We start from the raw sequence: 12500 nt of genomic DNA, 5'->3' as shown, positions 1-12500 counted from the left end.
CCAACAGGCTCAATGCATGGAACTAACCATCCCTGAGAGATAACATACTAATGTATAGATAATGCATATCCAACAGGCTCAATCCCTGAGAGATAACATACTAATATATGAATAATGCATATCCAACAGGCTCAATCCCTGAGAGATAACATACTAATATGGATAATGCATATCCAACAGGCTCAATCCCTGAGAGATAACATACTAATATATAGATAATGCATATCCAACAGGCTCAATCCCTGAGAGATAACATACTAATGTATAGATAATGCATATCCAACAGGCTCAATCCCTGAGAGATAACATACTAATATATGAATAATGCATATCCAACAGGCTCAATGCATGGAACTAACCATCCCTGAGAGATAACATACTAATGTATAGATAATGCATATCCAACAGGCTCAATCCCTGAGAGATAACATACTAATATATGAATAATGCATATCCAACAGGCTCAATGTATGTAACTTCAGCGTACAAACATGTGCTTTCCTTATTCTCCGTCTGTTGCTGTCAATGTTAGTTATGTGCCATGATTTCAGTGGAACTACAGTATATGTACATCTGCCTACAGGAGATAGAGGAGAAGATAAACAAGAGGGAGGAAAAGAGAGATGAAGAAGAAGAGCGATGAAGAAGATCGAGGAAAAGAGAGATGATGAAGAGCGATGAAGAAGAGGGAGGAAGAAGAAGATCGATGATGAAGAAGAGCGAGGAAACGAGAGATGAAGAAGAAGAGCGCTGAAGAAGAGGGAGGAAAAGAGAGATGAAGAAGAGGGAGGAAGAAGAAGAGCGATGAAGAAGAAGAGCGATGAGGAAAAGAGAGATGAAGAAGAAGAGCGAGGAAACGAGAGATGAAGAAGAAGAGCGAGGAAAAGAGAGATAAAGAAGAAGAGCGATGAAGAAGAGGAGCGAGGAAAAGAGAGATGATGAAGAGCGATGAAGAAGAGGGAGGAAAAGAGAGATGAAGAAGAAGAGGGAGGAAAAGAGAGAAGCAACATCACGGATAGGATGGGAGACGACAGCAGAAGAGAGGAAGGGAAGCAGAGAAAAAGGATGAAAGAAGAGAGAGAGCAGAGAGAACAAGAGAAGTTGTCCCAATAACAGTGGTCTATATCTACGCCCAGTCTGATTGGCTGTTGTGATCCAGTGGTCTATATTTACGCCCAGTCTGATTGGCTGCTGTAATCCAGTGGTATATATGTACGCCCAGTCTGATTGGCTGCTGTGATCCAGTGGTCTATATTTACGCCCAGTCTGATTGGCTGTTGTGATCCAGTGGTCTATATTTACACCCAGTCTGATTGGCTGCTGTGATCCAGTGGTATATATTTACGCCCAGTCTGATTGGCTGCTGTGATCCAGTGGTCTATATTTACGCCCAGTCTGATTGGCTGCTGTGATCCAGTGGTCTATATCTACGCCCAGTCTGATTGCATTAGCAGACTCTGAGTTGGCGCAGTTACTGAGTGTATGCTGTTAGACGCCTGTGTGATAACTCAGTGTGGTAATCCTGATGTGATATGCACAGCACTCGCCAAAGCACAGAGTTGAGCTGCACCGCAATGAATAATGGGAAATGTAGTACAAAGACTTTTATGGGGTGGTTGTTTTGTAACAGTGTTGATAAGTACCAAGTCAAAAGACACCTAAAAACAGGACTTCCTGTAAACTGTATTGTCTGAACTGAATTCCATGACATTTATTTTGAAAGAATTTCCTATGAGTAACAGCTTGGTGGACATAAATGGTTTAGGAATGCTGTTTATTCAGACAGATTTGGGTCAAATGTCTTTAGAGCACACATCCCACTGGACACAGAGTTGGCTGCCTTGCACAACAAGAGGTTGCACTTAGAGGTGACACAGTTGGACCAATCAGGCTTTAGAGGAGGCACAGTTGGACCAATCAGGCTTTAGACGTGACACAGTTGGACCAATCAGGCTTTAGAGGTGACACAGTTGGACCAATCAGACTTTAGACGTGGCACAGTTGGATAGGGGTGGGAAAAAAAATCGATTCTTCGATTTCTCTCGATTCTCTCTAGAACGATTCTGTCTCGATTCAGAAAAGTTCATAATCGATTTTTTAATTAAAAAATAAATAAATAATTTTTTTTTTTTTTTTTTACACATTCATTTTGTGTTGAAATGCAAGCTGCATTAATTATTGCATTGTTAATAGAAAGTCATAGTTGTGACAAGGAAAAACTTTTTCTCTAATAAAAAAATAGAGAAGGTAATTCATCTGTTGATTTTCTTTAATTATCAAACACAAAGTAGGAAGTGATTTGAGACTCTGAGTAGCAAACTCAAATATTAAAAAAATCGAGATGCATCGATAATCGATAATCGGTTTAGAATCGAATCATTGACCTCTGAATCGGAATCGAATCGAATCGTGAGGTGCCAAGAGATTCCCACCCCTACAGTTGGACCAATCAGGCTTTAGAAGTCACAAAGTTAAACCAATCAGGTTTAAGGGATGACACAATTGGACCAATCAGGCTTTGAGTAGTGACACAGTTGGACCAATCAGGCTTTAGGGATGACAAGGTTGGACCAAACAGAGAGACATTTCCTCAAGGGCTCAGATATCTGATGGAAAGGTCATGTTGTGCCGACCAGAGGAGTAGGACTCAAGGGGGAGCATTTCATTTTGTTTCCTTTCCTTTCATTTCATATCAGCTGAGAATGAAGATGAGGACGATGATGAAGATGAGGATGAAGATGAGGATGAAGATAAGAATAAAGATGAGGAGGGATCACAGGGATTCAGATGCTTCTCCCTAAAAGAGGACACTTGGGACATTTATGATTGAATGGGTAGAATCACCGCATGGATATCTGACACACTTTAGATCCAAGATGGGTAGAACCACTGCATGGATATCTGGTGTGTGTAAGGTCTAACCAGAACTCAGGCGGTGTGTGTAAGGTCTAACCAGAATTCAGCCGGTGTGTGTAAGGTCTAACCAGACCTCAGCCGGTGTGTGTTAGGTCTAACCAGAACTCAGGCGGTGTGTGTAAGGTCTAACCAGAACTCCGCCGGTGTGTGTAAGGTCTAACCAGAACTCAGGCCTTCGGGGGGGCACATGACTTCTGTGGGAAGCCAGCGAACGGTAATGGAACTAGGTGAGATAATAGCCTCCGCTACGTGCTCAAGCTCACACACACATCCAAACACGTACAAACACAAAAACACTGCTACGCATAAACACAGATACACAAACAAAACACAGAGACAAACCCACCCTGGCTCTGGCTCTGAACACACACACACACACACACACACACACACACAGACACACACACACACACACACACACACACACAGGAGGTGAACAGAGTATCTCCGGCCACAGGGTAGGCAAAGCCTGAATCAATGTGAAATCTGGAAGCGGTTACCGTCCATCAGAAACAGCACTCCGAACAGCTCCAACCAGCAGGCCTGTATCTATTTCAATTCATTGTGTTTATTTGCGTTGGTACCACTCCGCTCCACTCCGCTCTGCCAGAGAAACTCCAGGGGTTGGGTTCCTCTCACACCAAACCCACCCCCACTCCAGTGTGATCCCCATCTCACTCCCCCACCCCAGTGTGATCCCCATCTCATTCCCTCACTGGTCAGTGTGATCCCCATCTCACTCCCCCACTCCAACCCAGCAGTAACTGTCACTGGCCCGTATCTGGTCCAGATGAGGGCCGTATCTGATCCGTATCTGATCCGTATCTGATCCGTATCTGGGCCGTATCTGGGCTGTATCTGGGCCGTATCCGGGCCAGGCTGGGCTGCTCTGGAGCCGCTCACCCCCGCACTGCCCGAGGCGACAGCGTGAACATGAGGCCAACACTGCAGCTGCAGCTGCCAAGCCCTCCATCTGGATCTAAAGGTCACGCATCCAGTACACACCACTGCCATGCCCTGCCAATAACTAAGGATAACACACACACACACACACACACACACACACACACCAATCCCACCTCACACTCAGGTCTGTCTGCAGATGTGGGTGTGTGTCTGCAGTTCAGCCCTTAGAGAGTAGGAACCATAGACATGGACCAGGGAGATGGAGCATTCTAAAGCTCTCATCACAGGTCATCACAGCAGAGCAACTGACTGGTTATGAGTGTGTGTATGTGTGTGTGTGTGTGTGTGTGTGTGTGTGTGTGTGTGTGTGTGTGTGTGTGTGTGTGTGTGTGTCTGCGTGCGTGCGTGCGTGTGTGTGTCAGAGTATTTACTCACCGAAAGAGTACCTGAAAAGAAACAGATAAAAGACATTTTAATAACGGAACAACTTTCACTCATTAACAATCCTCTATGTTCTCTGTGTTCCACCTCAATTCTAACTAATCCTCTATGTTCTCTGTGTTCCACCTCAGTTCTAACTAATCCTCTATGTTCTCTGTGTTCCACCTCAGTTCTAACTAATCCTCTATATTCGTTAGTGTAGACACCATGTATCATGCGCATACTGCTCTAATGATCTGTAAAGTACGTATGTAAGATCAGAGGCCAACCCACTCCGTCCTCATTAGACACTGGAACATTCTTAATTACAGCCTTGTTAGCTAATTAAAATACCAGACACATCCAACTAACTGTATCACTGGATAATTATATAATTGCTCAGAATAGATTAACTGAATTAGAGTTAAATGTCCTCCAATAAAATGTACTGAGAAAGTGTGGGGAGAGAGTGTGTGTGCGTGTGTGTGTGTGTGTGTGTGTGTGTGTGTGTATGTGTTTGTAAATAGCTGTAGTTTTCTTGTCTAAACCAGAATGAGAGTTATAGTATATGTGGGTGGGGGGGTGTATACAGTTGTGTGTGTGTGCATGTGTGAGAGACAGAGAGAGAGAGAGTATGTGTGTGTGTGTGTGTTGACATGCATGTGAACGTGCATGTGTACTATTCATGCGTGTGTACATGTGTACGGTTGTGTGTGTGTACATGTGTACGGTTGTGTGTGTGTGCATGTGTACGGTTGTGTGTGTAGCTGCTCACCAGAGCTGGCCAACACTGACGATGGAGTGGTACAGAATCCATAGGAGGGTCATGATGATCATGTTGGCCCTGCCCGTGATGAGGACAAACGCGGACAGTGCCAACCCTACCAGGGCGATGCCATCCAGGTTGGCATCCATGCTCTCCCAGTCCAGGAACCAGAGCAGCGAGGGCGTGTATGCCAGGGCGGCCATGTCAATCTTGCCACCCACGTAACGCTTGACGCTTCGCAGGTAGTCCTTGCAGGGCATCAGGCCACGCTCGCCAATCAGCTGCTTGTTCTGATGGAGCGCCACGCTAAAAGCAACAACTGCACGAAGCAGTCAGAGAGCCCAGTTTTAGTCAGCAGCTACAAGACCAGTGAACACACTGATGCATGTATGCGGTATAAGTTGAGATGCATATGATGTTAGTATATTTTAATAATGTGCATAGGTTTAAAATGTTAGTTTTTTTTCGTGAGCGATCTAGAGGATACGCCTAGCTGAACGTTAAGGACCCCACAAGAATGTGCAGATCTCTGAACAGATTATCTTGCACGTCTACGCCTGTACAGTCAACACTTGTCATTTACAGAGGCAGCAGAGGTGCTTTTTATTGGATGATAACGATAACAATGATAACTTGACAGGGGTGACTATGACTTCAGCTGTCAAACTTACAATAGATGAAAGTAATAGCGCGCAGCAGCACAATTCGAGTGAGCCAGTATGTCCCGGGGCGTAAAGTAGCGGTCTCATTTTTCTCATACTTGGACTTGTCTTCATTTCCCGGGTCTTTTCTGCGGTCCTCTGAACAAACGTCAGAGTTCTGCGGTTCTCCGCGTCTTCTCCTCAAAGTGCTCTCACTACTCTCAGAACTCTCACTGGAGGCCGCCATGATTGTCCGACGCACTGCGCAAACTCAGAACCAGGACTATCAGGAACTGTCAGGAACGTCTTTGTCCACTTGAGGCGCCCGAAGCAGGTGTAATTGAATAACATAAATAAACTGTGCTTGTCCATGTCGTCCACCTCCGGTCGAGTCACCCTGTGCAGATGATCGGTAGGCGTCTACATAAGCCAAGGCAAACTCATTCGCACGAATACATCTGAAATTGTAAAACGTCCAAGCATGGAAACATTTGTCACGATCAAGAAGTTTCAAGTGAACAGAGTGTACTCTAGCGACTCATGTGATTTAAAGTGACGGCAAAGTGATTATCTCGGAGCCACTCTTAATTGGCTTTATCATGAAAAGCAAACTGTAGAGACATGTATGCTATAATAGAAAGAAATTTGATATGCATTTTAGCTCATTTTTCTGAGCGATCAAAACATAAAGTACATCGATCATTAAAATAATCAAAGGACTTAATTTGTGCTTTTTAACAATTTATGAGAGTGCTAAGCTGTGCTAGTTTGGCGTCAGCTGTCCTGCAAACGGTCGTGCGTAATGCCGTTTGGCAATGAGAATGTTGTCAATGGCTCGCGCATCACTACCTCCGCCCAGCACGCGCGACTGTTAGAGCCAGACCACACTCAAGTGGCACGAGAATAACACAGGCCTAATTCAGAAATGTTGAGAAATTACTGTACAGTTGTCCTTGGAAATATCTAGGCTTCCCATTAAAAAATGATTAAGACGCGCATTGAGACGTATCAAATTACGGCTCAGTTTGGTAACTTAATTTAGAAGTTGGAAAAGTTCTGGTCTGATCCCACCAATAGGATGCGGAAGAGGGAAGGGGAGGGGACACGGAACGCGGACAAAAAATTTCCTCATAGCCAGTGCTTCCTCTAAGTAGTGTATCATTTCTCACAGTGCGCGGACCTGCTGTGGGCAACTTCGAGGCACCGCAGGAGTTTTGGACAGCTGGCATTTGTGGACTGGGGAAGCCCAAGACTTTACATGGGCTGTGCGTAAAAATGCTCTAATTTACCCTCTCTCTCTCTGGATTAAATCCGTTCTTAAGACTTTCTCTCGCCCAGCCTACTCATGTTTAAAATGAATGAAGAACGGGAGAAGGGTCTCGGCGAACAACCATGCAGCCCCTCGGGGACTGCTAGCTCCATGTCCCAAGTTGATCTGGATTCAGACGCGCCATCCAGTCCGACGGAGTCCGACGGACAAGGGCCGGTCCAGCAGCAGCTGGCCCGAGGCGAGAAGGTGGGCGGCGGGGATGAGGACGAGCGCTTTCCCGTGTGCATCCGCGACGCAGTGTCCCAGGTGCTAAAGGGGTACGACTGGTCGCTGATTCCCATGCCCATGCGCGGAAGTCGCTCACTGAAGGACAAGCCGCACGTAAAGAGACCCATGAACGCGTTTATGGTGTGGGCACAGGCCGCCCGGAGGAAACTAGCGGATCAGTACCCTCACCTCCACAATGCCGAACTGAGCAAGACGCTGGGCAAGTTATGGCGGTGAGCTCAAGTCTTTTCCCTCTTTGCGGACTGTACGCGTCTGTAAAGGAAATGTTTTTCGAGTCATAGTTTAATGATACTTCAGTGCATCATCTGCTCTAGACTGCTGTAACAATGACCTCATGATGTATTATACATAGAATTACACATTTAACATTTTATTTTCCTGAAAAAAAAATGCCTGAAGCAACTTTGCTCAACAAACAAAATCATGCACTTTATGCACTACAAACCCAAAGCACCCACCTCCTAGAAACCAGTTTCATATCCAAGTGAATAGTTTTTGCATTGGGTTAGATATGCTTGGAGACGTGGAGCAGATTGATTTGGTTTATTACCTTGTTAGAAGGCTATCTTAGTGATTATACCAACATATGATGACAGGGACAATATGAATAGCCATCAGTCAGGACTCATAGCAACTTTATGATCCGTGTGTAGACTCCTCTCTGAGAACCTTTATGATCCGTGTGTAGACTGCTCTCTGAGAACCAGAACCTTTATGATCCGTGTGTAGACTGCTCTCTGAGAACGAGAACTTTATGATCCGTGTGTAGACTCCTCTCTGAGAACCAGAACTTTATGATCCGTGTGTAGACTCCTCTCTGAGAACCTTTATGATCTGTGAGTAGACTGCTCTCTGAGAACGAGAAAAGGCCTTTCGTGGAGGAGGCGGACAGGCTGAGGGTGCAGCACAAGAAGGATCACCCGGACTACAAGTACCAGCCCCGGCGGCGGAAGAGTCTGAAGCCGGGCCAGAGTGACCCGGACGCGGGGACCGAACTGGACCATCCCCATAGCGACCAGCTGTACAAAGGCGAGGTGGGAGTGAGCAGCCTACATTTAGGCATAGGAAGCCTGCATCACCCACACGACCATTCAGGTGAGAGAGCCGTCCCCAGTGAGTGCTGTTTCCAGGGAGGTTATGGGGGATGCCACTGCCACACGCAGATTAAGTCAATTGAGTGTGGTTTTTTCTCCAAAGGTCAACCTCACGGGCCACCCACGCCCCCCACCACGCCCAAAGCTGACCCGAGCCACGGCGGGAAGCACGACTTCAAGCTCGAGGGCCGACGCGGTCTGGATGGCGGCCGTCAGAACATCGACTTCAGCAACGTGGACATATCAGAGCTCAGCACCGACGTCATCAGCAACATGGAGACCTTCGACGTCCACGAGTTTGACCAGTATCTGCCCCCTAACGGCACCCACGCCGTCCTCTCGGATCACCAGGGACACGGGCAGAGCGCAGCCGGTGCTGGGTCGTTCGGTTCTTTCGGTCACGGCCACAGCGGGGCCGCCTGGGGCCACAAGGGCCCCGGGTCAGCTGGGTGTGTCAGCGGCAGCGGTGCCGCTCAGGCGAGACCACAAATTAAGACGGAGCAGCTGAGTCCGCGACATTACGCAGAGCAGTCCAGCACCTCCTCCTCCTCCCCTCAGCAGAACCTGGGCTCTTACGGCACGCAGACGTGCACCTCCTCCACCACCTCCTCCTCCTCCTCCTCTTCCTCCTCTCTGGCCGCCTCCTCAGGCGATTACACCGACCTCCAGACCGCCAACTATTTCACGGCGTACCCCGGCTATCCGGCAGGTATCTATCAGTACCCCTACTTCCACTCCTCTCGGCGGCCGTACGCCTCTTCCATTTTAAACAGCCTCTCCATGCCCCCGGCACACGGTGGCGCATCAAACTGGGAGCAGCCGGTGTACACCACCCTGACCAGGCCGTAGGGGACATCCACCCACCCACCGGTGTACACCACCCTGACGAGGCCCTAGAGGACACCCACCCACCGGTGTACACCACCCTGACGAGGCCATAGAGAACATCCACCCACCGGTGTACATCCACCCTGACCAGGCCCTAGGGGACATCCACCCACCGGTGTACACCACGCTGACCAGGCCGTAGGGGACATCCACCCACCGGACTCATCTTCCACGGACTCTGGCCTAACACACACAGTGTAACTCAATGGACTAAAGTTAGACTACAGTTACTTCTTGACAGACGCTCACAAACTTGAAGATGATGGAAATACAAGTCTTTGTTTACATAGTAGGGTTAACATTTACACAAATACTCTATGCGCATCGCGCACAGGAGTAATGTGTTATTTTTTTTTTACTCTTGTGTTTTTACTAATTAACCATTCAGTTGGTTCAAGTAGCCTATCTGCAGATGTTGTAACAAAACAGATTTTTTTTTTTACATTTTAGTACCAGTGATGATTACATTTGAACTGTTAAATTCCAGGCCATATTGTGGCATATTTCTTAACATACCACAGACATTGGACTCCCTATCACTCGTGACAGACACACACACTCAGTGTGAGGTTGTGTTTCTTTGACTGAAGGAGTGAATGGACTAAAGGCATGTGCCCGGGCCTCCGCACCAGACCAGACTGGACACATGATTTATGCGCTCTTGAAGATATGTGTTTCTATATTTCAGTTGCTTGGCTTTTATGTTTTTATCTTAAAAAAAATCTGAGCATTTGTGAATGAATTTTTGACAGGCAGGTGAGTCCTGCTTTATTTCAACTGGATTTAAAATATGCTGGCCGTATGATATCCTTCGATTCTATACAACTATGTGTCTTAAACTTTACTTTGTCTAAAAACTGTTTATTGATGGTTATTTTCACATCTCACACTTTAAGTCAGCAGTCAAAATCACTTAATCCTTCTCTGGTAGATGACTAGTTCCAGAAAAGAGGAAGGTGGTAGACGTATACGAACGCTGAAATATTAGAAACAGTAGTAGCAGTAGCAGCAGTAGTAGTAACAGTAGCAGCAGCTGTAGCAGCAGTAGTAGTAGCAGTAACAGTAGCAGTAGTAGTAGTAGTAGTAGTAACAGTAGTAGTAGTAGTAACAGTAGTAGTAGTAGTAGTAGTAGTAGTAGCAGTAACAGTAGTAGTAGTAGTAGTAGTAGTAACAGTAGTAACAGTAGTAGTAGTAGTAGTAGTAGTAGTAGTAGCAGTAACAGTAGTAGTAGTAGTAGTAACAGTAGTAGTAGTAGTAGTAGTAGTAACAGTAGTAGTAGTAGTAGTAGCAGTAACAGTAGTAGTAGTAGTAGTAGTAGCAGTAACAGTAGTAGTAGTAGTAGTAACAGTAGTAGTAGTAGTAGTAGTAGCAGTAGCAGTAGCAGTAACAGTAGTAGTAGTAGCAGTAACAGTAGTAGTAGTAGTAGTAGTAGTAACAGTAGTAGTAGTAGTAGTAGCAGTAGTAGTAGTAGTAGTAACAGTAGTAGCAGTAGTTCTCTTTGCACCTCTAATAGAGGCATTGTGTGCACCAAACCAAACCAAACCAGAGTGCGGTAGAGAGTCAAACCTACTGAGTTGTTGAAAGAAATGACACAGCTGTTTAAAATCTTAACTAAACATTCTACAGTTTCAGGAAATCCTGTGGACTAGCAGGAGTACTTTAATCTCCTTGAGTCCAGACACAAGACGAAGCCTGCGTGTCTTTTGTTCAGTCTGGTCCTTAATTCATTTCACACACTCCCGACACGATTGGATATCTCAGAGGATGAGGTAGCGTCTGCTGGTCTGACAGCCAATCAGAGCAGCCCACTCTGAGATGAATGTGGCCCTGATCAGACAGTTCCAGAGCCAGACGATGCCTGGAGGAGCTCACACTGACAGTTCAACCTGACAAAACTGCATACACACACACACATTACTGACAACAGAACTGACAATAGTGCTAGTTATGACAGCACAACTGACAATACTGCATATACATACAGTATCAACAACACAACTGACAATACTGCATATACATACAGTATCAACAACACAACTGACAATACTGCATATACATACAGTATCAACAACATAACTGACAATACTGCATATACATACAGTATCAACAACATAATTGACAATACTGCATATACATACAGTATCAACAACATAATTGACAATACTGCATATACGTACAGTATCAACAACATAACTGACAAAACTGGTCATACTGACAGTACTGACAACACGGCTCACTCATTTGGGCATTGAAGCTCTACAGGGAAATGTGTTGATGCACGTGTTGATTTGACTGGTGGTCTGTAGATGTGTCAGTCTTGAGAAGATATCACCTGACCCTGGGTCTGACCCTAATCCCCATTAGAGCAGGACCGGGTCCTTTAGAGTCCTAATCCCCATTAGAACAGGACCGGATCCTTTAGAACCCTAATCCCCATTAGAACAGGACCGGGTCCTTTAGAGTCCTAATCCACATTAGAGCAGGACCGGGTCCTTTAGAGTCCTAATCCCCATTAGAACAGGACCGGATCCTTTAGAACCCTAATCCCCATTAGAACAGGACCGGATCCTTTAGAGCAGTCCGCAGCAATAAAGACCTGAGACAGGTCTCTGGCAGTGCAGATGCAGGGCTGGAGGACTGGCACAGAGGGCCCGAGAGGTAGATGAACTCGGTCTCAGCAGTGAAGTATAGAGTTCAGGCAGTTAGCTGAGTATTAGCAGTGAAGCATAGAGCCAAGGCAGTTAGCTGATAGTTAGCAGTGAAGCATAGCGCTCAGGCAGTTAGCTGAGTATTAGCAGTGAAGCATAGTGCTCAGGCAGTTAGCTGGGTCTCAGTGGTGAAGCAGAGAGCCAAGGCCTCTCCAGCAGTTAGCTGAGTATTAGCAGTGAAGCATAGAGCTCAGGCAGTTAGTTAAGCAATATAGTACTCGTGCGAGTGGGGTAGGTAAGGGATATTCCCACGGGTGGTGTTCGGCCGTAGCCACGAGGCCGGAGGCCGAGTGGCGCAGGCAACAACACCCTTGGGAATATCCCTTACCTACCCCACTTGCACGAGTACTATATTGCTTTTATAAAACAATTTTATAGTCAACCAATTAACATTTAAACAGTTATTGATTAAAAAATGTTTATTTCGCCATTGTTTCTCCCCAACAAAAAAAGAGTTCCATTGTCAACGCCTTATGAAATTATAAGAACTTTGAATTAACGGTTATCGCTTAATTGTATCAACGTGCTATAGAATGTTTCATCGCGGAGTGATTTATTATTAGCTGTGAAAAGTCCGAGTTGGGATGTCCTGGGATATTCCAA

At 46.0% G+C, this 12500-nt stretch overlaps 2 protein-coding genes across 2 annotated transcripts in view; one reads left to right on the top strand and one right to left on the bottom strand.

Annotated features, from left to right (window-relative positions):
- lmf1 (lipase maturation factor 1) overlaps positions 1-5953 on the bottom strand; it is a 56902-nt gene extending 50949 nt beyond the window's left edge. Inside the window, exons 1-3 of the mRNA XM_012823228.3 lie at positions 5680-5953; positions 5018-5327; positions 4258-4268 (exon numbers count right to left, since the gene is read on the bottom strand). Of these exons, the coding sequence (XP_012678682.1) occupies positions 4258-4268; positions 5018-5327; positions 5680-5896 (538 nt within the window). The 5' untranslated portion in view covers positions 5897-5953. The remainder of the gene's footprint in view (positions 1-4257; positions 4269-5017; positions 5328-5679) is intronic.
- Positions 5954-6428: 475 nt separating this feature from the next.
- sox8a (SRY-box transcription factor 8a) lies at positions 6429-10226 on the top strand. The gene is made up of 3 exons (XM_012823222.3): positions 6429-7419; positions 8052-8302; positions 8405-10226. The coding sequence occupies exons 1-3, from the start codon at positions 6995-6997 to the stop codon at positions 9148-9150; spliced, it is 1422 nt and encodes a 473-aa protein (XP_012678676.1). The 5' UTR covers positions 6429-6994; the 3' UTR covers positions 9151-10226.
- The last annotated feature ends 2274 nt before the right edge of the window (positions 10227-12500 follow it).

The sequence above is a fragment of the Clupea harengus genome, chromosome 1 (genome assembly GCF_900700415.2).
Source record: "Clupea harengus chromosome 1, Ch_v2.0.2, whole genome shotgun sequence".
NCBI classification, from domain to species: domain Eukaryota; kingdom Metazoa; phylum Chordata; class Actinopteri; order Clupeiformes; family Clupeidae; genus Clupea; species Clupea harengus.
The sequence above is the reverse complement of the archived record's forward strand: the minus strand, read 5'-3'. Positions and strand labels throughout refer to the sequence as shown.

What these genes read in the sequence shown, in the direction of transcription:
- sox8a (XM_012823222.3), top strand. Translation starts at nt 6,995, where the DNA reads ATGTTTAAAATGAATGAAGAACGGGAGAAGGGTCTCGGCGAACAACCA. An exon ending in ACGCTGGGCAAGTTATGGCG is followed by an intron (nt 7,420 to 8,051) that starts GTGAGCTCAAGT and finishes ATCTGTGAGTAG; the next exon opens with ACTGCTCTCTGAGAACGAGA. An exon ending in TCACCCACACGACCATTCAG is followed by an intron (nt 8,303 to 8,404) that starts GTGAGAGAGCCG and finishes TTTTCTCCAAAG; the next exon opens with GTCAACCTCACGGGCCACCC.